The 26,373-nt window shown below is 34.3% G+C and overlaps 3 protein-coding genes and 1 pseudogene across 4 annotated transcripts in view; all 4 read left to right on the top strand.

Moving 5' to 3' along the window:
• The window catches only part of LOC102625918 (cytochrome P450 83B1-like), a 68,024-nt gene extending 58,487 nt beyond the window's left edge, over window positions 1-9,537 (top strand). Inside the window, exon 3 of the mRNA XM_052438378.1 lies at window positions 9,253-9,537. The gene's annotated coding sequence lies outside the window, so the exon portion shown is untranslated. The remainder of the gene's footprint in view (window positions 1-9,252) is intronic.
• On the top strand, window positions 7,442-10,486 carry LOC112498367 (cytochrome P450 83B1-like). The gene is made up of 3 exons (XM_052438371.1): window positions 7,442-8,418; window positions 8,627-9,234; window positions 10,230-10,486. Exons 1-3 carry the CDS (start codon window positions 7,507-7,509, stop codon window positions 10,279-10,281), a joined length of 1,572 nt encoding a protein of 523 aa, XP_052294331.1. The 5' UTR covers window positions 7,442-7,506; the 3' UTR covers window positions 10,282-10,486.
• Window positions 10,487-10,780: 294 nt separating this feature from the next.
• The window catches only part of LOC102623171 (uncharacterized), a 50,983-nt gene continuing 35,390 nt past the window's right edge, over window positions 10,781-26,373 (top strand). The window contains exons 1-8 of one of the 2 annotated variants that reach the window (XM_052438383.1): window positions 10,781-11,154; window positions 11,669-11,973; window positions 12,083-12,239; window positions 12,876-13,056; window positions 13,174-13,245; window positions 13,990-14,097; window positions 14,807-15,073; window positions 15,735-16,018. In XM_052438383.1, the coding sequence (XP_052294343.1) occupies window positions 11,694-11,973; window positions 12,083-12,239; window positions 12,876-13,056; window positions 13,174-13,245; window positions 13,990-14,097; window positions 14,807-15,073; window positions 15,735-15,824 (1,155 nt within the window). In that variant the 5' untranslated portion in view covers window positions 10,781-11,154; window positions 11,669-11,693 and the 3' untranslated portion in view covers window positions 15,825-16,018. Of the gene's footprint in view, window positions 11,155-11,668; window positions 11,974-12,082; window positions 12,240-12,875; window positions 13,057-13,173; window positions 13,246-13,989; window positions 14,098-14,806; window positions 15,074-15,734; window positions 16,019-26,373 lie in introns of those variants that run through there. The other variant, XM_052438385.1, reaches the window with a different exon arrangement.
• On the top strand, window positions 24,587-25,944 carry LOC102627847 (cytochrome P450 71B37-like; annotated as a pseudogene).

Below are 26,373 nucleotides of genomic sequence, written 5' to 3' on the forward strand. Positions count from 1 at the left end.
ATTGAGAATTGAATTAAGTTAACAGTTAACTCACAATTGAATGTCTAAACCAACAATGTATACAATTACAGATGAGACTATAAAATTGCAAAAACACTGCTGATTGTGAATCAATTCGAACATGCCAATCCTTAGGAATTCCTTTCAGTATCATGGGATTTAGATCTCAATTATCTTTTTTATTTGAGTATGGTGACATCCCGAGCTATCAAAAATACCCACATGTCAAAACGTGCCTATGTCCATTTTATCATTTATTTATGAAATGTTCTAATTAAAGGGGGCAAGTCCATATAATACAGTCATTTTCAATTGCCCAGCATTTGGAATACAGATGCTTTGTTTCTTCGGTTTTTAATTTTTTGTTCTTTTTATTTACTTGATACAACTAATACGTAAACTCATAGCCTTTTCTATCACCTCTTTTTCTGTTGGGAGTATTAGTAAAATAAACTCTGTAATGCTCCGCCTCTTTGCAAGCTACATTTTTATGGCATCAGATTACAGTTATGTGTACCAAGTAAAACAAAGTGAATATTACATCAATTTTTTATTGCGACATTTTCATCCTCCAGAGAATACATAAATAAAAAACCACAACATCGTTGTGATTTCATAACCGCATCATCCATCACTTTCCTATAAGCTTTAGAAGGCTGGAGGCTGAAGCACAATCAATTGAGTTGTTATTGCATTTCTTACAGCACGAGTGCGGCAATTCAATTGAGTTTTTGGCACTTTTGATGGACGGAGTTAAATTTTGTTAGGAAATTGATGGGTGAAGTAGATACGCAACTAAAGTGAAATTGAGAAATAATGAGACAACATAATTACACAGGGACACCAGAAATTACGTGGTTAAGCTTTTAGCCTACGTCCATGGGCGAAGACAAAAGGAAAATATTTTACTAGTGAAATAAAGATTACAAATATTGTAATATTTTGTCTCACTACCCAGAACTTCAATACACCCAATCTCTCAAATCACTAATCACTTAAGAGTTTATTAAACTCTTAATACTCTCTCAAAGGAAATGCTTCTCTCAAAACTGGATCTAAAGAAGAAGAGAAGAATTGGATGAATAAAACTAGGGAAACACCCCTCTATTTATAGCCATCAAATGGCTACTGTGCACTATTATTTTATTATTTATTATTATTTTATTAATTTTTTTTCTTCTTCCCTATGCGGCACGGCACCATTTTTCTTCATTCTCTTTCTTCTTCTTCTTCTTCTTCTTTTGTCTTCTTTCTTTTTTTTTTCTTTTGCTTTTGCGGTGGGGTATTGAGCAATGCCCCACTGCTCACCTTTTTGTCATTCTCCCACTTAGAGATTAGATTGAGAACCAATCAATCTCCACATCATCATTTCTGCTTCATCATTGTCATGTTGCTTACGTCTCTGCTAGACAACAAGAGGATCTACTCCAAACAAACTTGTTAGCATTAATTAGTTTGGTCAAAACATCTACTAGGTTTTCCTTTGTATGGATTTTCTACAAATCCACATTTTCGTCTTCCATTACTTCTCAAATGAAGTGATACTGAACCCTTATGTGCTTTATCCTAAAATGAAACGCTGGATTCTTTGCAATGTGCAAGGCACTTTGACTGTCACAAAACACATGAATTTTCTTTTGTTTGTGCCTGAGCTCCTCTATTAACCTTTGTATCCAAATAGCTTCCTTGCAAACTTGTGTAGCTTCCATGTACTCTGCTTCTGTTGTAGATAAGGTCACAACGGTCTGCAGTTTAGAAACCCAGCTTACATCTCCTCCTGCAAGTGTAAACACATAACCAGTGGTGGATTTCCTTTTATTAAGGTCTCCTGCAAAATCTGAATCCACATAGCCCCTGACAGTAAATTCTGATCCTCCATAACATAATGCAACATCTGAGATTCCTCTGATATATCTCAGAATCCTCTTCACAGCTATCCAATGCTCTTCACTAGGAATCGTCATGTAGCGACTGACTGCTCTCATTGCTTATGCAATGTCTGGTCTAGTACATATCACAGCGAATATCAAACTTCCCACTATTGATTCATATGCTACTCGAGACATTTTCTTCTTCTCTGCTTCATTGCTAAGACACATACTTGAGAATAATTTGAAATTAATAGTAAGTGAGGTAGAAATTGGCTTACAATCTTGCATATTGAAGCGCCGCAAGATTTTCTTCAAGTAGTTCTTCTGAGAAAGCCAAATCTTTCTGTAATTTCTATCTCGGTGAATTTGCATCCCTAAAATCTTGTTTGCTGGTCCTAAGTCTTTCATTTCAAACTCCCTAGCCAATTGTGCCTTCAATTCTTGGACTCGATCTTTGTTGGAGCCTGCTACCAACATGTCATCCACGTACAACAGTAAAATGATGAAATCATTATCTTCAAACCTCTTGTAATATGCATAATGGTCTGAATTGAGTCTGTTGTATCCAAGGCTCATGATGAAGGAATCAATTCTCTTATATCAACACTTCAGCGCCTGTTTGAGACCATATAGAGATTTGTTCAACTTGCAAACCAAGTTCTCCTTTACTGATGAGCATAATTTACATATATATTTTACCCTTTTTTGTATATTTGCTAGTTATTTTTATTTCTTATTTTTAATTAATTGAATTGTTTTATTAAATAGGAAATTAATTTGAGATTATGAACAAAAAGTGCATTAAAGATCCATAAGAGGAAAGAATTGAAGAATTAAAGATTATGTTCCAAAGCTTCCGCATGAGCTTAAGATGATTAAAGAAAGATTTTATTTAGCAATTTGGAATGCATGTGCTGGGCATTAAAGGAAGAAATCACTAACTGGCCTTTTTCTTTGGAAGTCAAACGTGTGGCTAGCTTTCCAATTTTAATAAGGAAATAATATACAAAGGATTTGGCGTGTGAGAACAAAACAAATAAAAGGCCAAAGCCTTTTGGCTTTAGAATTGAAAAGGTGGGGCTCATTTTGAAGACTATATAAGAAAGCTTTTGGTTTTTGGATGAAAAAAGAGGAGGCAGCAGCAACAATTTAATTCTCCATGGCTGTTTTTATTTGCTTTGTTGCTCCCAATTCAAGTATGTCTAGCTAATTTTCTTATACTGAGGTTGTTGTGCAAATTTTATTGAACTCGCAAGTGCACGAATCTATTGTAGAATATATTAATGCTTACGAATGTTGATCCCACGAGGAGGTGGATTTTAATTATATATAGAATTAATTTTCTAAGTGGGTGGTTGGATTTATGGTAAAAATGATTTGGAATATCTTAAAATTTAAATTGAAATGGTAAAATTAAATTAAAGTGGAAACTATTATAATTGAAGCGCTTGGGTATCTCAATCTGCACCATGAGCTAAATATTCCTTATTAGTGCCAATTAAATCATGAGGGGGGTATCCATTCCTCATAAACCACGCTCTAATCAATATGTTGCTAAGGGCTTATCATGCCAAATAGTAATAACCTTGTGCTAGGGAGCCGGTTAAACCAGTGCGGTATCTAGACAAGATTATTACTATCTGTTAACGAAAAGTCAAAACATCCACAAAAATAAGAGGGGAAAAAAGTAAATTTACCAAATAAAGCCCATGGAATATGTTGAGACTTCACCTTCAACCCAAGCTTGAAAGAAAATTAGCTACTCATAATTAAACTAGGGGCAAAATAGGAATTTATTAAAATACATAGAAAACACAAGATGGAGAAGAAATTACAGAAAATGGAATTCAAAAATGAATTCAGGGATGCCAAATTAGGGGGAAACCCCCTTTTTATAGATACATTGAGTAAATCATGGCCATCGGATTAAAAATAATTTGGACGCTCAGGATTGTGCCACGTCATCGATCAACAATACGCGGCTTAACCACACAGTTTGAACAGTGACGCGATTTGGTTGTAAGTTATCCAGCGTAAATGCATGTACCGTATGCACGATTTGGTCCACTAACATGTTGCCATGTCATCGATCAACAGTATATAAGAATTTTAGTTCAATAGAATCGTGACTCCTCATCAGTCAATGCCACATCATCGGTCCGTGTATGTGAACAGTATCATGACAGTAACATGGACAGTATTGTACATGTAAACAGTGTCATTTTTTCTTTTATACTCCTTCAAAGGTTTTCGACTGTCCTGAGTTTAAAAGTGATGTCCGTTTGCTATCTGATCTCTCGTTCATTGTGAAATCACCATGATATCCCTAAAATACATAAAATACTTAATTAAAATGAAACACACATAATTAAATCACAAGAGACTTAAATACATAAAAGTAAGGGTGTTAGTAAGACTTGAAATGTTAAATGATGATTTTCTCTTTTATAAATATACACTTTTTAACACTCAACAAAGGTTAAGGATGAAACCCTATTCAATAAAATAATTATTTTTTTATTTAATTAATTCTCTACATATGTGCTTTAATGTTTATGGTTTTTGTTTCACATGATTACTTGGATGTTATTAAATCTTTTCACCAATTCTGTCATGTATTATTAATTGTTAAGATTAATATTCAACTAAATTTATGCTTGGATCTATAAAGTTTATACATGATTATCTTTGATTCTGTGTCTTTCATTAAATTGTTTACACGGAGTACTAAGGAAAACTTTGACTCTTTTTTATTCAATATGTTTACATGAGATGCTCAGATATCATACTATTAAGTAGAAAAAAAATCAATACAAGATTAATTTTAATTGGGCTTAATTGTTATATACATGAGATGACATAGATTGATTTCGAGTTGTCACTCTAAAATTGGGGATTAATTAATAACTAGATAATTGCTAGTTAAATAGTGGTGGATTATGAAACCTTAGTAATTTTTGTCTTATTGAATTATTATTTGTTTTAATTGTTTTCTTAGTTTAATTAGTTTAATTTTCTTAGAAACTCAATTTGCTCAACTAGGTTAGAATTAATATTAATTTTAGATTTAAATTAGACTTTTTAATTTATAACAATCCTTGTGGGTTCGACTTCGTTACCACTATTCTATCTTTAAATTCGTGCGCTTGCGAGTATATTAAAATTTTTCACAATATTTACCTTTTCAACAAAACCTTTTGGTTGGAGCATATAAATTTCTTCTTCAAGTTCTCCATGAAGAAATGCAGTTTTCACATCTAACTGCTCTAGATGCAGGTCAAATATAGCACACATCGCCAAGACTATTCTGATTGTTGTGAGTTGAACCACTGGAGAAAATATTTCGTTGAAGTCAATACTTTTTTTTTTAGCATATCTTTTCACCACCAATCTTGCACGATATCGCTCCACTTGATTATTATCATCATGCGTGATCTTGTAGACTCATTTATTACCAATGACGTTTCTTCCATGTGGCAGTGGCACAAGTTCTCATGTCTTGTTATTATGTAGAGCCTCAATTTCTTCCTGCATTGCTGTCATTCACAAAGCAACATCTGAGCTGTTTAAAGTTGCATGGAAAGTTGATGGCTCTCAATCCTCTGTTAGAAGACAGTATGGAAAATTGATCTCTGTGATATACTCTAAGTGCCATATTGGCGGCCGTCTCTCATGAGTTGACCGATGAACTTCTAGAGCTTCGGACTCGACTGGTTCTTGTTCCTCATGCTCTGGTGCTACTTCGGAAGAATCTAAATCTTCTAGACTATTTTCCACATATACCAGTACAATCTCTAACTTTTCTTTTACGGTGTTATCATCCATATCTCTCTTTTGCGGTTGATCTTCTATAAAGATAACATTTCTACTGATGACAATCTTGTGGGCAGTGGGGTCCCATAGACGATACCCCTTTACTCCATCAACATATCCCAAGAAGATACATCTTTTAGATTTTGGATCCAACTTTGCTGTTTCTTAGGTATTGTACATCACGTACACAGGACATCAGAATGCATGTAGGTGAGAGTAATCTGCTAGCTTTCCAGTCCACATCTCCATCAGAGTCTTCAACTCAATTGTTGTGGATGGCTACCGATTTACTATATAACATGCAATTTTGGCTGCTTCTACCCAGAATGAATTAGGTACACCCGCAGTCCTCAACATAACTCTTATTCTTTCTGTAGGAGTTCTGTTCATCCGCTCTGCCACTCCATTTTATTGATGAGTATATGCCACCGTGAACTGCCTCTGAATACATTCTTACTTACAGAAAGCAAGAAACTCGCCGTCTGTTTACTCTTCACTATTATTTATTTTCAAGCACTTAATCCTTTTCCCGAATTCAAGTTCTACCCGCGCTTTGTATTCCTTGAACACTGGAAACACATCTAACTTTTTTTTTATTGGATACATCCAACATCTCTTGGAATAATTATCAATGAAAGTCACCATGTATTTTGAACCTCCCATGGATATGTCTGGTGATTCCCAAACATCAGAATGAACCAAGTCTAGTATATATTTACTTCTAGCAACAGATCTACTGAACTTTAATCTATGCTGCTCACTTGTAACACAATGCTGGCAAAATGGTAAGTTTACCGATTTAAGTCCTGGAAGTAATTTTCTTTCAAAGAAAATCTTCAAACCTTGTTCTAATATGTGACCGATTTTCTTTCAAAAAGAAGTTTCTCTCAAAACTGGATCTGAAGAAGAAGAGAAGAATTGAATGAATAAAATTAGAAAAACGCCCCTCTATTTATAGTCATCAAATAGCTACTGTACACTATTATTTTATTTTTTTTTTTTCTCCAACCCTGTGCGGCGCGGCACTATTTTTCTTCCTTCTCTTCCTTTTTTTGCTTCTTCCTCTTTTGTCTTCTTTCCTTTTTTTCTTTTGCTTTTGCGGTGGGGTATTGAGCAATGCCCCACCACTCACCTTTTTGTCAGGTTTCGGCTTGCAATCACTTGTGTTTGTTCAATTTTGATAATAGAAATTTAATTTTTGTTAAAATCCATGACTATTAATTACTACCTTGTTCACTGTTCAGTAAGAATAAAACAACACCAGAACTTAAAGATTTTCGCTATATCACAACAGTTTTTTTTTTTTTTTTTTTGCCATTTTCAATTAAACACTATTGTGTTAGAATATACTTCCCAGGTGAGGTTGATAGAAAAAACCAAATTTCAATCAATATTAGGATTCTGTCCCAAAAACAAACACTTGCTGATCACAACTATTACTAACTTATTTTTCTACCACACAATTTACTCAACTTTTATTTATACCACACATTTGAACTACCACTAACTTAAGTTACTTGGCTAACATATTTAACACATATAGAAACCAACATCCCAGATTTTTCTTAAGATATTTCTACAGATATTTTAATATCTTAGATTACAAATTACTTTTCAACACTTGATTTAATCATTGATTGTCGACGACGACGAAGAAAACAAATTTGTTTCGTTGTGGTAACCTCACAAGTGATAAGGACTTCACAAGAGTACAAAACAGAGCCTCGATCCAATAATACTACTGAGCATAGTATTTTTGTTTCGTTATTAATGGAGAGAGGCAGTTCTGTTTTTGCAGTGATTAAGCGCATAGAAGATATTAATGGCTTTACTTATCATCATCAACTTCCTTTTGTGTCTTCCATTCTTCCTCTTCTTCTTTGCTTTGCAAAGGCACATAACCTCAAGGAATAATACTAAATTACCACCCGGCCCCTGGGGCCTTCCCTTCATCGGTAACTTGCACCAGTTTGATGTCTCAAAGCCACAAGTGTCATTTTGGGAGCTGTCACGGAAATATGGCCCCCTCATGTCCTTGCGTCTTGGTTTTGTGCCATCCCTAGTAGTTTCCTCAGCAAAACTGGCTAAAGAGATATTAAAAACCCACGACCTTCAATTTTGTAGCAGGCCAGCCTTGGTAGGACAACAAAAGTTATCTTACAATGGTCTTGATTTGGCGTTTTCACCCTATGATGGTTATTGGAGAGAGATAAGAAAAATTTGTGTCATTCATCTCTTTAACTCTAATAGGGTAGAAAATTTTCGACCCATTAGAGAAGATGAAGTTTCAAGAATGATTGAAAAGATTTCAAAATCAGTTGCTGCTTCTAATCCCGTAAACTTAAGCGAGGTAATGATGTCTCTTACCAGCACCATTATTTGTAGAATTGGATTTGGCAAGAGGTATGATGACGATAAAGCAACAAGTGCAAGAAGTAGATTCCATGCCCTGCTTAATGAAACTCAAGCCTTGTTTGTAAGCTTTTTTGTTACAGATTATTTTCCTTTCATGGGCTGGATTGACAAGCTCACAGGAATGATGCAACGCCTGCAAAATAACTTCCAAGAACTCGATAGATTCTACCAGGAACTCATCGACGAGCATTTGGATCCAAACAGAACAAAATCAGAATTGGCGCAACAGGAGGATATAATTGATGTTTTACTTCAAATACGAAAAGATCGTGGATTTAAAGTTGACTTGACTTTGGACCACATCAAAGCAGTGCTCATGGTGAATAATTTTATAAATAGTTACATGTAGACTCGTGCTCAGGCGCAGACTTAAAATTTTGTGCAGATACCCAATTTTACAGTCTTGTAAAATGGTTTATAATGCTGTAAAGTGCCTTTGATGTCCACCTGAGCATGATTAATTTAATATAATTTTATTTGCTTTTAACTAATTTACTATGTACATATGTATGTTGTTTGTTTTGCAGAACGTACTCGTTGCTGGAACAGACACGAGTGCAGCAACTGTGGTTTGGGCCATGACTTACCTAATGAAGAATCCTAGAGCAATGAAAAAAGCTCAACTGGAAATCAGATCGTTGATTGGGTGCAACAAAGGCTTTGTAAATGAAGATGATGTTCAAGAACTGCATTATCTTAAAGCGGTAGTGAAGGAGACAATGAGATTGCAACCCACAGTGCCATTACTAATCCCAAGAGAAACAATTCAAAAGTGCGTAATAGATGGGTATGAAATACCAGCTAAAACACTTGTCTTTGTAAATGCATGGGCGATAGGAAGAGACCCTGAAGCTTGGGAGAATCCGGAGGAATTTTATCCGGAGAGATTCGTTGATAGCTGTATTGACTTTAAAGGGCAACACTTAGAATTAATACCGTTTGGTGCTGGCAGAAGAATTTGTCCTGGGTTGAATATGGGAATCGCAACTGTGGATCTCGCACTTGCTAATCTTCTTTACAAATTTGATTGGGAAATGCCGCCTGGAATGAAGAGCCACGACTTGGACTTTGATGTTCTGCCGGGAATTACTATGCATAAGAAGAATGCTCTCTCTCTTTTGGCTAAGTATCATGAGTAGGTAAATTAGGGCACCTCGGACAATAAGAGTTTGATCTAAACTAAATATATGTTATAGAGATTGCATGTATGTCCTCAATTGTGCTTCTCATGTTTCCTTTCTTTCTTCTTATGTATAATGAATGTTGATGTCTAAGTGCCCATAGGCTGAGTGGTTTTTAATAATTAAATTTCTTTTAGCTCAAAATTTTGGGAGGTAAGGACTAGAGAATAATGGTTACTCTGCTCACTCTCCTATACTAAAAAAAAAAGGTTGATATGAATGTGAATATTAATCTACTACATTCATTTCATCTCATATTTTTTCTCCTATATTTTTTTCTTTAAATTTAACTTCTATCACTTAACCTGCTATCTTTTTATATGATTGGATAGAGATTGAAATTTTTGCTGTTCCACCTCGATGTTAATGCTAATATTATCTTCACACCTTTACTGTAATTTTCTACTTCTACTATTAGATGCTGAAGGGTCTTTTCTTGGAGATTGCTTTACAAAAAAAATTCTGAAAGAAGATTTTGTCGATCGGATAGCAAGCTTATCCATATAGTTTAATGGATTATCTGCAAGAGCTTTTTTAGTGCGTATACAGTTGTCCCTTCATGTTAGCATATTCATTCTGTCGTCAATGAACTTTTGCATTTAAATGGTATCAGTTCAAGTGATGAATGAATTTTACCTATTGCGTATCTTGGACTAAATTTAATTTCAAAAAATGAGCTTCCAGCTTATGACTTATACGTATCTTGCACTTTGGTTTTACGATCACCATTGGATGGAAGAGTGGCTTGAGTTTGTTAATTGCTTCAGTCCCAGGACCAGTGTTTGGAAACATAAAATTTATCAGTGCAGCAGCTATAAATCTGTTTCATGATTGTTATTGCACACTATTTCCTATATCTTTGTCTCCATGCTCATACTGAATTAGTGGTGCATTTGTCATCTTTCGCCTTTCATTAAAATGTGCTTATTATTTTTTATTTCAATCGTAGGATGGGAAGATTGATACTGATTCCATCTACAATGGGTTTAAAGACAACGTGAGGTTAATGTGGGAGCGTTTCTTGTCATGCCAGCAACTGTTGACATAAACAACAGACTGCAAGCTTCACCTACTCTCTGTTCATATTTGCATTTGTGTGCATCTTGTACTTGTTGTTGCAGAAAGATGAATATGTAAGAATAAGATCGTGTTTGTATGCAATGGTCAAATGTTTTTGCAAAAAATGTCGTTGCTTGAGTTCCTCAATTCTCATTCTGAACTTCAAATTTTGTACATTTCTTTAACTTAATTTTTTTTTTCTGTGTAATAGTAGTATAAGTTTGGTAGTTTCTGTGTAAAGTGTTTTATATTTTCATGTGTGGAATAAATATCAATGGCCAACAACAATAAGAGTTTGGTTTTATTTGTAAGACATGTCTTTCAAAATTAAGCTAGTGACATACTAGGATCACTTGGGATCCACTTGCAAATGTATTTTGAAGAAAAGTTTTCTCCCCGCCTTTTATGTAATCACACCCACCAGTAATATGGTAATTTATTGAAAGGTCCTTGATGCCCGGTTAAAGTTATAATTAAATTAATAAACTTATCTTTTTAAATTAATAAACTCATCTTTTTGAATATGTTCATCATTTTGTACGTGTATTAGTGTTTTTTTTTTTAAATTCCTTTTATTTCTAAACTATTGGTTAGAAGCAAATATTTCACTGTAATCTCCTGTCGACCAAAGGAGATGCCTTTCCCAAAGCAAGAAAAGAAAACACAAAAAGCCCACTTCAAAAACTTGTGCAAGAAGGAGATGTGATTACACTGTCTTTCTGTTTTTTGGTGCGTGTATAGATATATACATACACATATAAGTCTGAGGATCAGCTGAGCCAACAGCCCACTAGGAAGCAATTTTAAAATTTTTGGTAAGTATTGTTCTTTATATCTTATGAATTTTTCCTTCAATTATAATATTTTCACTCAGATTCGTTTTTGGGCACTCGTTATGTGATTTTCTTTTGATGATTTCGGTGGCTTCTTTTTAGCTCTTATTTTACTGTTTCCACTGGTTAGTTTAGCTACTGTCTACTGAGATAAAATTATTTGCTTGAATAACTTTATCTTTTGCTATTTTATTACGTTCAGTTTATATACAGTTGATTCATTGTAACAAATGTTATCATAAATGATTCTTGAGTAATTTCTTTTATTTACTTTTTCTTCTTTCATAGTTGGCCTGTACGGTATCATTTACTTTTATCTTTTTTCAAATTTCTTTTAATCTAGAGAATGTTTGTTTTAGTCCTGATCTTGGGTTACTGAAATGTTTCATTCCCTTTTCCTAAGTATTTTTGTTGCTTGTTTAGCGGGCAATACTGCAACAGTGATTTCAATTCATAAAATTCTGTAAATACTTATTATTCTTAGTGTGGTTTTAAGGTAGAGTGAAGTTCATATTATCATAATGGCTTACATTCCTCCACATATGAGGCATACGAAGGACCCCCAGAGGCCATCTCCAGTTCCAGAGATGATTGTGCCTAAATTCAACAGAAAATTAAGCTTGGGATCATCCAAGCATAATGCAGACATAAGTGGAAAGATCGTGTATGCAGACCCTGCCATACACAGGTGGTTCATTTGTGGCTTGGATAATGATAGCAGCACTCCTTCTGTCCGCTTTGTGGAGTTTTCAGACGACCCTGTTGAGCATAAAAAATCGACGACCATTAATCTGGCTCGAGGTTACTGATCTGCATTTGTAATTTTATCTTAAATATGTTCTACTTTCTTTCTTTATTTATATGTGGTGCTAACTTTAGTTATATTGACATTTGGATTTTGGGTTGGTAGATAACGATAAATTATGTGGGAATACATCAAGAAGCCCATGGGAATCGATAGCAGAAAAAGTATGGCCAGATGTCTTGAGTGCTTGTAATATTGTCAAGAACGAAATGGAGGAAAAGCCAACAATGGTTGCTAGATTTGGCCATCATCTTTTCCGTGAGTATGTGATCTGGTTCCATTGCTGTAACAGCTTGAATTTTTTATTAGGTCATTCCTTTTCTTTCGAAATTAAAGCAGCAAAAATGCATATTCATACTAAATTCTGACAGAAATCTTATGGTCATATAAGTGCTGGCAGCTAAAATTATGAGCTTTACCATTAACCCTACCACCAGCTGTGGATGACTGTAAATCGGATCTCCAAGCCGGGGACAAAAGTTAAAATTGCTTTTAAAAGCCAAAGAGGAAAAGATTTGTAGAAAGAAGGAAAAAGAAAATGGCAATTTATAGTGCATGCACTTCTTTCAGACTTGTATCTCATAGAAGCTTTCATGGCATCTAGAATTTGGCTTTGGCTTTGCGTAGGACGTTTCAATTGTTGCTAGTGGAAACAAATATATCCATTGTCTTAGTATTGCTTGATTTCCGGTGCAAGACACAAATAAATTTGTTGCCGTGGCCAAGTTTTGTTGTTTGATATTTCATTGGGACAACAAAGTATACCACTGCTTCACCTATTTCTTACATCTTTGTATCATATATTTCCATTCTTCTATCACATCTTTGAAGCTTCTACTAGTTCTCATATTAGAAGCGCCTCAAAGAAATAATTATTATATTATTCGTCTTAATGAAGGAGTGACATACTGAGCTTAGAAAATGAGAAAGAAGGTCAGGTTGCTGAATCTGCTTTGAGCCCACTGAGGAGATGCTTTTACACTGGTGTCCCTCCTACATACATGGAAAAAATTGTAAATGAAGTTGTGCCAAAAATTGGGGTTGGTTTTGTAGAGAACAAGGATATATACCATGTCAAGGTAGTTCTCCTGCAGTCGTGCTAAATACTTTAGTAGTCATGACCAAGTTTCTTTTATCTTTCACTTAATTAGCCATTGATTCTCCTCCCACCCCCCCCCCTTCTTTTTCTTGTGTAGTTGTCTGATGGCACACGACAAATTGCGTGCAAATGTACTGTTAAAGAAGATCAAAAGCTTCATCTCTATAAGGCAAGTCTTTTGCTACTGGCTGAGTATTATTTATGGACAACGGGTCCAAGTTTATAAGTTGCCTCTTGTGTTAAGGAGACTTTTGCTAGTGGAAACATTGAAACAAGACTTATGATGTTTTGAATTGAATGATATAATCTTTTCACTGTGAATTATGAAGGAGACGACGAAATATAAGCGATAGATATCAAGAAAGAGACGAAACCTTTGTGTCTCACAAGAACCTTTAGAAGTCTCTCCAGGGATGATCTCAGTTAAGAGGAAAATAATTTAAAATGAAAAGAAGGAAGAAAATTCTCAAGAAGTAAGACTAATTCTACATCTAATTGAGGAACAGGCTTGTTAATTTAACAAGGAAAGCTCCAGCAACTATTATAAACCAATTAAAAATTGAATTAAATTAAGAGTTAACTTGGAATTGAATGTCTAATCCAACAAACTATGCATAAGATTACAGATGTAACTATGATAATACAAAAAACCTCTGCTTATTGTAGACCAAAGTGAATATGCCAATATTTAAGAATTTCTTTCAGCATCATGGGATTTAGATCCCCATAATCTTTTTTTATTTTAGTGTAGTGACATCCGGAAGACCAGAATTATCACGTACCTCGTAGTAGTCATTTTATGTCTTTTAAAGCGCCACATTATTTCCCATACAGTCATAATATATCTATTTGTTGTTTATTTATTGTTGTCGTGTGTGGAGTCTCATCTTGAATATGAACATTTTTCCGGTAGGTCGAACTGAACTCTGTTCGTCACATGGTAGCAGACATGTTATGCGTTCATAAAAATCTAGACCTGAGGTTGGCACTATGTTCAAAGAGTACCTTATCTGCTCTCTCGGTAAGTCAATCCGCTACTCTGTGCATGTTTAGCTGGACTTTTAAGTTACGCCTTCTTTTTTCTCCTTTTTATTTTTTTTGGTCATTTGCTTGTTGGAATCATCATCATTACAGAATGAGGAAGAAAAATTAATTCAAGACCAGGGGAAATAAGGAAATATTAAACTTATAGCTTTTGTTTTATCATAGAAAGTTTACTTTCAAGGGGTTGAGAAAAAATTTAAATATATATATACACATACATATATATACATACACTCACACGACAAGCTTAAAACGGTTAAACATTAGCATGCATGATCCTTCTCTTCAAAACTGAAACTTTACAAATGGTAAAAATAGAATAACAAATAAATTATTAGATTTCCAAAATCAGTTACCGTTTGTAGGCTTAAAACAAAAGTTAAATATAAGCTTTTTTTTGTTGTGGGGGGGGGGGGGGGGGGGGGGGGGGGGGGTTTGTGCCTATGAGTAGTCCCAGCAAATGAATTCTATGATCTTCAAAACTGAAACTTTACAAATGGTAAAAATAGAATAACAAATAAATTATTAGATTTCCAAATCAGTTACCGTTATGTAGGCTTAAAACAAAAGTTAAATATAAGCTCTTTTTTTTTGTTTGTGGGGTGGGGGGGGGGGGGGGCGTGTGTGCCTATGAGTAGTCCCAGCAAATGAATTCTATGATCAAACTGAAATTTTTGAATTTTCAGGATGATGAAATGAACAGCATTAGAATTCTGATTAATTCAGCCATTCCGGATCCGGAAGTCAAGGGTGGGTTAAGATGGCCCATGGGGAAGTCATATTCAGGGGATTACACAATTGTTGGGGTTTGGCACAATGAATTTAAATCATATAAAAGCCCATCACTAAAGCTTAAGGTAAGAAATGTTGACCGATTTATTTTCAAGACTGGAACTGGGGAAGCTACGATTGAGATTAATCTAAAGTTGAGAAGACTAGTTTCAGAGATTCAGGTACTTGCTGCTTTTTCCTTTAACTTTTATCACAAAACCTACTATCTTTGTGTATGATTACATGGATCTTGAAATTCTTGCTGTTATGTCATAATGTTAATGCATATTTTGTCTTCACGCATTTCTTACTGAACTTGTGTCTTGAGCTGTAATTGTAATTTCCAATTTTTACTATTAGATGGGTATTTTATTGGAGATTTCTTTACTTAAAAAAAAAAAAAATGTTTGACAGAGAATATTTTAACGATGAGATTGCAATATTGTAATAGAAATCTTCAGGAACTCTTTTTACCTTTTAGTAGTTATGCAGTTGCTCCTCTGTGTTAGCTTATTTATTCTATCATATGTAACGAATGACTTTTTACCAAATTTGATTTCAAAGCTCAGCTTCCAGCTTATGACTTATATTTGTGTCTTGCACTTTTGTTTTACAATCACCATTAGATGGAAGAGTGCTTAGAGTTTGTTAATTGATTCAGTCCCAGGATTAGTCTTTTGAAACATAAAATTTATCGGCTAAGCTATATAAATCTGTTTCATGTTTCTTATCGCACACTATTTCGTATGGCTTTGTCTCCATGCTCATACAAAATTAGTGTTGTATTAGATGTCTTCTGTCCTTCATTCACATGTACTTAATACTTTTTCTTTCAATCGTCAGGATGGGGAGATTGATACTGATTCCATCTACAATGGGTTTAAAGACAACTTGAGGTTAATATGGGACCATTTCTTGTCATGGGAGTCATAACTTTTGACATAAACAACAAATTGCAAGCTCTCCCATACTCTATTCATATTTGCATTTGTGTGCATCCTGCAGTTGAAGATGTAGAATGATGTAAATGCAAGAATAAGAGCATGTTCGTATCCAATGGTAAAATGTTTTTGCTAAAATGTATGGACTTGTAACAGTTTGTTGCGTGAGTTTCTCAATCTCCTGAACCTCAAATTTTGTCCTATTTTCACCCCGGCTTTTTACCCCCGTCCTCTGTAATAGTTGTTGGGGAAAAATCCGGTTTTTAAATTTTTATAAAACCTTTTTAAGGACCGCTCTCATATAATATATAGGAATACGTAATCCAGAAATCGTACCTTGAAAATCCGATTGGACTTTTTCCGTTAAAGTGATTTAGGCTCCTAGATCACGATCCGCCACCACCACTCCTGTTAGATCACGATCCGTCACCACCACGCTTGTTAGATCACGAACTGTCTCCAATGATCTTCCAGGTTATGACTCAGGTTCGATCTGCACTTGACGTGTGGGCGCCTTTATCACTACCAAAGCAACTAGCACGAGAAAATTTTTCTCTCAACAATGGAGAGAAAAATCTTTTTCTCTGATCTGTATAAAGTGGCTTCCCCTCTTTTTTTCTTTAGAGAAAACAAGCCTTATATATCTCCCTTTAGTGAAAACCCTAGGCTCCAAAAAATGCCATAAATAAAACTCACGTTATTTTCTTTTTCAATAGGGGACCCACCTTGTAAAATAACATAAGGCCCCTTATACAAAAGCTAATTAAATGGAGCCTCCCACTAAATGATATATTTAGGCTTTTGACCCAAATAGCTAGTTATCTTACTTATTAGTCCAGTAGTGGTGCAGTCAATTAAATGAGCTAACCCGGGGATCATTTGGGAACATACAATAGTGGCTACAATAATTAGGCCTGTAATTAAACTAGCCCAATTATTTAATTCCAAATCTACTCCACTAAAAGATTGGAACTGACTTCCATAATTGTATGCTCGAATAATAATTCGCCCCAAGCCACATTGATTTCTTTACTGCACAATCCTTTGTACCACATCGTTAATTAAATTGATATCTCAACTGTCCAATCAATTTAATAACATCTTATTCCTTGATCCTTACTGGTTTTCTCTAATGATCATTTTCAATATACTAAATATGTTGACACACTCTGGCCAGAGAATTCTATGATCAAGTACCGAAAACCTATCAAGAGATGTGTTGTACAAATTCTATATTGTTAATCCATAACTCCAATACTCATAATTGCTCCCACCAAGATACCGGGTAATCTTGACCACAAGTATGTGTCGTGCCCGTTGGTAACTCAAATGGAATAACAATTACAATCATGAAATCATAATTAACTCAAGATTAAGATTACAGTAAAATCAATACCTATCAGATTTAATAAGTCTGACAGTTATTACAAAGTTAATTAAATCTCATATGTGATCCTGTTCAATGTAGTCGTACTACATCAATAAATTCATACATGATTAAGACAAATCATTCAATGAATTTATTACAGTCTATACCTAAATAAAGTGCCCAACTTTATTTATCAACTGCGAACTAAATTTATTTAATCATAAGATAACTTGTATTTATGTCTTCTGTGAATCCACATGGTGATCACATAAATACATATAATATGATTAAATGGACTTTAATACAAATATTAATGCAATTAAGATATTTGAATAAAATACCTCATTTATTTTATTAATCAGAAAAATTGTTTATTACAATTAAATAAACACATATGCTTTTAAAGAGCATATTTTCCCAACAATAGTTATATTTGGTATAAGTTTGGCAGTTCCTGTGTAAAGTGTTTTATATTCATGTGTGGAATAAATATCAACATCCAGATACAAGAAAGTTTGATTTTATTTGTAAGACCTGTCTCTCAAAGTTAATCTAGTGACATGCTTGAAGCACTTGGGATCCACTAGTTGGATGTATTTTTGTTAAGATTTATTTAGCATTTTGTATGCGTATCAGTGCGTTTTTTTGTTTTTAAACCGTTGGTTAGAGGGCAAACATTTCACATTAAAGTGGGGTCTGCTTGCCACCAAGGAGATGCCTTTCCCAAAGCAAGAAAAGAAAATTCAAAAGCCCACTTCATAACTTGTGCAAGAAGGAGATGTAATTGACATATGCTGTCCTTTTTCTTGGTGCGTGTATGTGTATACACACACTTAATTCCGAAGATCAACTGAGCCAACAGCCAAAACTTGAAAGCAATTTTAAATTTTTCGGTTAGTTTTGTACTTTATATCTTATGAATTTCTCTTTAATTTATTATATTTTTACTTTAGTTTTGTTTCTGGGTACTCTTTATGTGCTTTTCTTCGATGATTTTGGTGAGCTCATATTTTACTGTTTCCACTGGTTAGTTTAGTTATTGTCTACTAAGATAAAATTATTTGCTTCAATAACATAGAGTATTGAGGTGCTGTAATTTAAAAATTTAGAAAAAAATATACTTATAAAATAAAAGTTAATAGTATGTAGTAAATATAATTTTAAAATAATAATTTTAATAAAATTAGTAAAGATATAATAGATTTTCATCATATAAAAGTAATATCAAATCAACTTAATTTCTAAACTACATAAATTAATGTTTATAAAACACTTTAGTGCTATAACTACCCAACCTCAATCTAAAGTATAGCCTTAATTGTTTGCTATTTTATTATGTGATTGTATATAGAGTTAATTAATTGTATCAAATGCCATCATAAATGATGCATGAGCAATTTCATATTGTTTTTCTTTCCTTCATTGATAATTGGCTTGTCGGATATCTTTGAACATTTTTTTTCACCTCAAAGTTCTTTTAGTCTGCAGAATGTTGGTTTTAGTTTCGATCTTGGTTACTGCAATATTTCATTCGTTCTTTCTAAGCATAGTGGTTTCATTTCGTAAAATTATGTAATAAGTACTTATTGTAGTTTAAGGTAGTGCGAAGTAATATTATCATAATGTCTTACATTCCACCACATAAGCAGCATTTTGTAATCAAGACTGCAGAGAATCTTGCAGATATGTTGACTAAGGTGGTGACGACGATCAAGTTTGAGCATTGTCTAAACTTGATCAATATCTTACAAGTTTGAAAATAGTTAGAGAAGACAAAGACTGGAGGATGGTTTGTTGATAGTCGGTTCAGATTTACTAAATTTTCGTTAAGGTAGAGAATTGTTGAAAAGTTAAGCATGCTTGCATGAGCCAGCTAGCATGCAAGTTTCAAGCACACCAATGTTCAGCTAGCATGATCCAATTGCATGTGCTAGCATGATCTCTTCATCAAAAGTCACACCAAAGCCATTAAAATTGAAAATGGCCAAAGTTTTTTTTTCATGCATTCATATTGTAAGCTTTCCCTATAAATAGAGGAGTAGAATGCATTTGTAAAGCATCCCAATTTGTCAGAAGTAGAGAGCAATTGCAAGTGAGCTCTTTGAGAGAATTTGAGATAGCTTCCACTTGAGTGTTCTAGTGAGGTTTCATTTAGGTGTATTGGGGTTGTGGGTTTTGTGAGTTTTTCCTACTTTTGTAAATTCTCATTATTAGTAAAATTATCTTCCAGTCTTTGCCCGTGGACGTAGGCATTACGCCGAACAACGTAAATTATTGTGTTCTATTTTCTTTGTATTTGTTTGTCACATTTATATTTCTCCAAAAGTTACATTCATCGTAATATTGGTAATTGCTCAACCTCGCACTTCCGCAACAATTGGTATCAGAGCAGAAGGTTTGTGCTTGGGGCATACAATATTGTTCACGTATACGGAACTGTTCACAAATACGGTATTGTTCACAGATACGGTATTGTTTACGTATACAGTATTGTTCATTGATATGGTGGAGATGGTCATTTATACTTGGGAGACAGTCTATTGAAAATAGTGTGTATTTTTTCATGTTTAAGAAAGTTCTGTCAACAAGGCAATAAAAGCTTAAGGAGTCTGGGTTTTAAGTGGGACTGTTGTGACCCCTCCATTCTCCTAGGAACTTTCCTAGTGCATTTATTTATGCGAAATAAATATCATTGAAGCTATTTTTCAAGTGTAAATAGTTGTTGAAGAAACTGATCATTTGAGATAAAAATGATGGCAGAGGCATCGTCGTCGTCTTCATCAGCAAGGACTACAGTGACTAATGCAAAGTTTGAAGTGGAGAAATTCAATGGTACCAATAATTTTGGTATGTGGCAATGTAAGGTGTTGGATGTCTTATGTCAGTAAGAGTTGGACGTTACTCTTTAAGAAAAGCCTGACATGATGGATGAAAAGGAGTGGATAAAGATCAATAAACAGGTATGTGGTATTATTCGCCTATGTTTGGCTAAAGATCATAAATACTTTGTTATAAGGGAGACATCGACAAAGAAATTATGGGAGACATTGGAAGAAAAATATATGAAGAAAAGTATATAAATAAAAGCCTTGAAAATAAGCTTTATATGAAGAAGAAACTTTATCGATTCACATATACACCTGGCATGTCGATGAATGACCATGTAAATTCATTCAACAAAATATTGGCAAATTTACTAAATTTGGATGAGAAATTTAAAGATGAAGATAAGACATTGTTGTTTTTTAATTCCCTTCCTGATGAATATGATCATCTCACCACCAATTTGCTTCATGGGAAGGACAGTGTCACATTCGATGTTGTATGCAGTGCATTGTACAACTCTAATATCAGAAAGAAAGACCGAAAAGATCACAGAGATACAGTTGTAGAAGCATTGATAGCTAAACGTCGTTCACAAGGCCGCAAACTTAGAAAAAGAAGCAAGTCTAAAGGGAGACCTGCCAAAGATGAGTGTGTTTTTTTGTCGCGAAAAAGGGCATTGGAAAAAGAATTGTCCTAAGTTACAAAAGGACAAGGCTTCTTCTGATGCATGTGTAGCAGAGTATGATGAGGAGTCAGACTTTAGTCTGGTTGGCATGACGTTGACATGTTACTCAAATGAGTGGTTTTTGTATTCGGGTTGTACTTATCATATGTGTCCTAACAATGGCTGGTTTTCTAGCTTCAAGGAGCTGGACGGTGGAATTATTTTTATGGGCAACGACAATGCCTGTAAAACCTTGGGAATAGGTACAATTCAATTAAAAAATCATGACGGTTCAATCAAAGTCTTGACGGATGTTTGCTATGTACCAAATTTGAAGAAAAATCTCATCTCATTAGGAGTCCTAGAAGCTAAAGGGCTCACAATCACTCTGAAAGATAGATTATTGAAGGTAGTAATTGGCTCACTAACGGTGATGAAAGACACAAGAAGAAATAACTTGTACTATTTTCAAGGGAATACAGTTATTGGATCAGCATCAACAGTTTCTGGAAGAGATGCAGATTCAGAAGCAACCAAGTTGTGGCATATACATTTGGGACATGCTGGTGAAAAATCTTTGCAGACTCTAGTGAAGCAAGGCGTATTGAAAGGTGCAAATTCTTGCAAATTAGAATTTTATGAATATTGTGTTTTGGGCAAGCAGACAACGGTAATGTTTGGTTCAGCAATTCACGATACAAAAGGGATTTTGGACTATATTCACAGTGACGTGTGGGGACCTACCAAAACAACTTCTTTGGGAGGTATGCACTATTTTGTTACTTTTGTTGATGATTATTCAAGAAAAGTGTGGGTGTATTTGATAAAGAATAAAAATGAAGTTTTGGGCACATTTCTAAAATAGAAGAAGATGGTCGAGACTCAAATTGGTCGAAAGGTCAAAAGACTTAACTCATATAATGGTTGTCAGTATAAGAATGATCCATTTATACAGATATGCCAAGATGATGGCATTGTTCGACACTTCACTGTTCGAGATACACCACAACAGAATGAGGTGGCAAAACGCATGAACCAGATAATACTGGAGAAAGTTCGGTGTTTATTGTCCAATGCTGGATTGGACAAAGTGTTTTGGGCTGAGGCAGTTGTATATGCGTGCCATCTAATCAACCATTTTTTATCAATTACAATTGAGGGCAAAACACCCATAGAGATATGGACTTGTAATCTTGCTATTGATTATAATTCTTTACATGTTTTTGGTTCCACTGCTTATTATCATGTAAAGGAATAAGTTAGACCTAAGAACAAAGAAAATAGTGTTCATGAGTATAATTAGTGGAGTTAAAGGATATCGTCTTTGATGTCCTGGTACGAAAAAGATTTTTTTCAGCAGAGATGTAACTTTTGATGAATCAGCCATGTTGAAACAAAAAGATTCTCAAGAGAATGATAAGACCAGTAGCGTTTTCCAGTAAATAGAGTTTGAAAAAGTTAAAGCTGGTCCAACTAGTGTTGATGTGATGGATAGTGATTTTCCATCGACCGAAGATGATGAAGAGGTTCTAACCCAGGAACCTTTACAACAACAAGATTCAATTGCATATCGAAGGCCACCCAGAGAGATTTGCAGACCTACTCACTTTGTTAATATGGTGGCCTATGCACTTCCAATTGTAGATGATGATGTTCCTTCCACTTACAAAGAAACAATAAGTAACCCAAAAAATATACAATGGAAGAGAGCAATGAACGAAGAAATGCAGTCTCTTCACAAAAATGAAACTTGGGAGTTAGTTAAACTGCCCAAGGAAAAGAAGGCAATTGGGTGCAAATGGGTATATGCAAAAAAGGAAGGATTTCCTTGTAAAAATGAAATTCGATACAAGGCTAGATTGGTAGCGAAGGGTTACGCTTAGAAAGAAAGAATACACAACAATGCTGTATTTTCTCTAGTTGTGAAAGACTCATCTATTTGAATTTTGTTAGCCATGGTTGCGCAATTTGATCTTGAACTAGTTCAACTTGATGTAAAAGCTGCATTTTTATACGGTGATTTGGAAGAAGAAATCTACATGACTCAGCCAAATGGATTCAAGGTTGCTAGAAAAAAAAATTGGGTTTACAAATTGACAAAGTCGCTTTATAGATTGAAACAATCTCCGAGGCAGTGGTACAAGCGATTTGATCGATTTATGAAAGGGCAAATGTATACAAGAAATAAATTTGATCATTGTGTGTATTTTCGCAAGCTACAAGAAGGATCTTTCATTTTTTTGTTATTGTATGTCGATGATATGCTAATAGCATCTAAGAGTAAAGATGAGATTGAGAAGTTACAGACTCAACTCAATCAAGAATTTAAAATGAAAGATCTAGGTGAAGCTAAAAAGATTCTTGGCATGAAGATATGCAAAGATAGAGCTCGTGGCAAAGTAAGCTTGTCTTAGAAGTAATATTTGAAGAAGGTACTACAGCAGTTTGGCATAACTGAGCAGACAAAACCTGTGAGTACCCCATTGGCTTCTCATTTCAAGCTTTCTACACAACTATCTCCTTCGACAAATGCAGAACGAGAATACATGTTACAAGTTTTGTATTCAAATGCAATGGGTAGCTTGATGTATGCAATGGTGTGTAAAAGGCCTGGATTTCACATGCAGTTGGTATAGTGAGCAAGTACATGCATAATCCTGGTAAAGGACATTGGCAAGCTGTGAAATGAATTTTACGATACATTCAGAAGACCGTGAATATTGGTTTACTATTTGAAAAAGACGATACACTTGGTCAAGGTGTGATTGGGTACGTTGATTCTTATTATGTTGGTGATTTGGACAAACGATGGTCAACCACCGGATATGTATTTACTTTTGCTGGAGGGCCAATCAGTTGGAAGTCTACACTATAGTCTACAGTTGCACTGTTGACAACAAAGGCCGAGTACATGGCGATTACAGAGGCTGTTAAAGAGGCTATTTGGTTACAAGGTAAAGATTAATATTGAAAGGACAGAAGAATATATTATTCTTTCTTATATTTTGAATTACAAGAATATAACTCATATATATACAACTTTGACAAGCCATTATAGAGATAAATTTGTGGCTTATTAAAAGAATGTTTTCCTAATGTATATAATAACAGTTGGCTAGAGATATTCTAGCCGTTAGTAAATAATACTCAATAAATCATGATGACTCAATCTTGATAGTGGGATTCCTCTAGTCACGGCTGAGTATATTGCTAAATTTGTTTCAATGGTTTTAATATTGGATTCTGGTGATTCATTGTTGCTATGCATGGAGCCCGTAGTTATCTTGCTTGCCAACTTTGTCTCATTGTGATGAGTTATCTTATCACAAGGCTTGCTTGAAAACTTGGGATTTGTACAAGAGCACATTAATGTGTATTGTGACAGTCAAAGTACTACTCATTTAACAAAAAACCAAGTTTATCATGCGCGTACGAAGCACATCGACGTACGTTTTCATTTTGTGCGGGAAATTGTTGATGAGAGGAAGATTTTTCTTCAGAAAATCAAAACTGTAGAGAATCTCATAGATATGTTGATTAAGGTGGTGACGACGATCAAGTTTGAACATTGTCAAAACTTGATCAATATCTTACAAGTTTGAAAATAGTCAGAGACTAGAGGATGGTTTGTTGATAGTTGGCTCAGATTTACTAAATTTTCGTCAAGATGGAGAATTGTTGAAAAGTCAAGCATGCTTGCATGAGCCAGCTAGCATGCAAATTTCAAGCACACCAATGTTCAGCTAGCGTGAGCCAATCTCTTCATCAAAAGTCACACCAAAGCCATTAAAATTGAAAATGGCCAAAGTTTTTTTTTTCATGCATTAATTCATATTGTAAGTTTTCCCTATAAATAGAGGAGTATAATGCATTTGTAAAGCATTCCAATTTGTGAGAAGTAGAGAGCAATTGCAAGTGAGCTCTTTGAGAGAATTTGAGAGAGCTTCTACTTAAAGTGTTCTAGTGAGGTTCCATTTATGTGTATTGGGGTTGTGGGTTTTGTGAGTTTTTCCCACTTTTGTAAATTCTCATTATTAGTAAAATTATCTTCCAGTATTTACCCGTGGATGTAGGCATTACGCCGAACCACGTAAATTATTATATTCTATTTTCTTTGTATTTGTTTGTCACATTTATATTTATCTAAAAGTTACATTCATCGTAATATTGGTAATTGCTCAACCTCACACTTCCGCAACATAAAACTCTCTTTGACGTTCCCACATAAGCATGATTAATTTAATATAATTTTATTCGCTTTAACTAATTTAATATGTATATATGCTTGTTTCATGCTTTGCAGAACGTATTTGCTGTTGGAACAAACACAAGTGCAGCAACTATGGTTTGGTCCATGACCTACCTAATGAATAATCCTAGAGCAATGAAAAAAGTTCAAATGGAAATCAGATCGTTGATTGGGGGCAACAAAGGCTTTGTAAATGAAGATGACGTTCAAGAACTACATTATCTTAAAGCAGTAGTGAAGGAGACGATAAGATTGCAACCCACAGAGTCGTTACTACTCCCAAGAGAAACAATTGAGAAGTGTATAATAGAATGGTATGAAATACCAGCTAAAACACATGTTTTTGTAATTGCGTGGGCGATAGGACGAGATCCTGAAACTTGGCAGAATCCTGAGGAATTTTATACCGGAGGGATTAGTTGATAGTTGTATTGACTTTAAAGAGCAACACTTTGAGTTAATACCATTTGGTGCTGGCAGAAGAATTTGTCCTGATTTGATGGAAATTCAAATGTGGATCTTGCACCTGCTAATCTTCTTTACAAATTTGATAGGGAAATGCCGCCTGGAATGAAGAGCCATGACTTAGATGTTCGGCCTAGACTTGCCATGCATAAGAAGAACATTCTTTCTATTAATTTAGTTGTATGTAAATTTTTTTTATATTGTTATGTAATGAATCAAGAGTCTAGGAAGAAAAAATTATGATATTCAACTTTCATAAAGATTCAATAGCTCAGTCCACATTAATTCTATATATCTTTTATCAACACCAAAATATCATTGCCAAAGTGCCGTGTAGCTTTTAGTGTATTATATTTTATTTAAGTATTTATCAAAAATTCGATGACTAATACATATTTATTTTATCTTTTAGCAACATTAAGTCAGTGTAGTAGCATCATGCAGCTTTAAGTCATTGTAGTAACTATCGTGTAGGATTTGTATTTACTTCAAGTTGCACATGTATTTGTTGAAATTATTTATAAAAGAATATTTGTCCAATATTGTTTAAGTTGCACATGTATTTGTTGAAATTATTTATAAAAGAATATTTGTCCACTATTGTTTAAGTTGCACATGTATTTGTTGAAATTATTTACGAAAGAATATTTGTCCACTAATCCATCGATTTTGTCTTTTCTCCATGGGGCAATTAATAAAATCAATTTGGGCCATATATTTGTCAATTAATTCATTGATCATTTTCCCAGAGGCGATTAATAAAATGATCATTTTAACGATGAAGTAGAATAAAATGAGTTTCAATAATCATCTTCTTCGAAATACTAAAATTTAATTAGAAATATAATTTTTTCAAACTTAAATAACATATTTTCGATTGCATAACCAATTAGAATTAATATTTTTCCGATTTGTTTTTTCCATTTTTACCCCGATAAAATAGTGTATTTTTAAGAGTAATTAGTTAG

The sequence above is a fragment of the Citrus sinensis genome, chromosome 3 (assembly GCF_022201045.2).
Source record: "Citrus sinensis cultivar Valencia sweet orange chromosome 3, DVS_A1.0, whole genome shotgun sequence".
Classification (NCBI taxonomy): domain Eukaryota; kingdom Viridiplantae; phylum Streptophyta; class Magnoliopsida; order Sapindales; family Rutaceae; genus Citrus; species Citrus sinensis.

Excerpts from the sequence above, each read along its gene's own strand:
- LOC112498367 (XM_052438371.1), top strand. The coding sequence starts at position 7,507 with ATGGCTTTACTTATCATCATCAACTTCCTTTTGTGTCTTCCATTCTTC. Across the intron at positions 8,419-8,626 it reads ACATCAAAGCAGTGCTCATG|AACGTACTCGTTGCTGGAAC; the intron begins GTGAATAATTTT and ends TTTGTTTTGCAG. Across the intron at positions 9,235-10,229 it reads CTTTTGGCTAAGTATCATGA|GATGGGAAGATTGATACTGA; the intron begins GTAGGTAAATTA and ends TTTCAATCGTAG.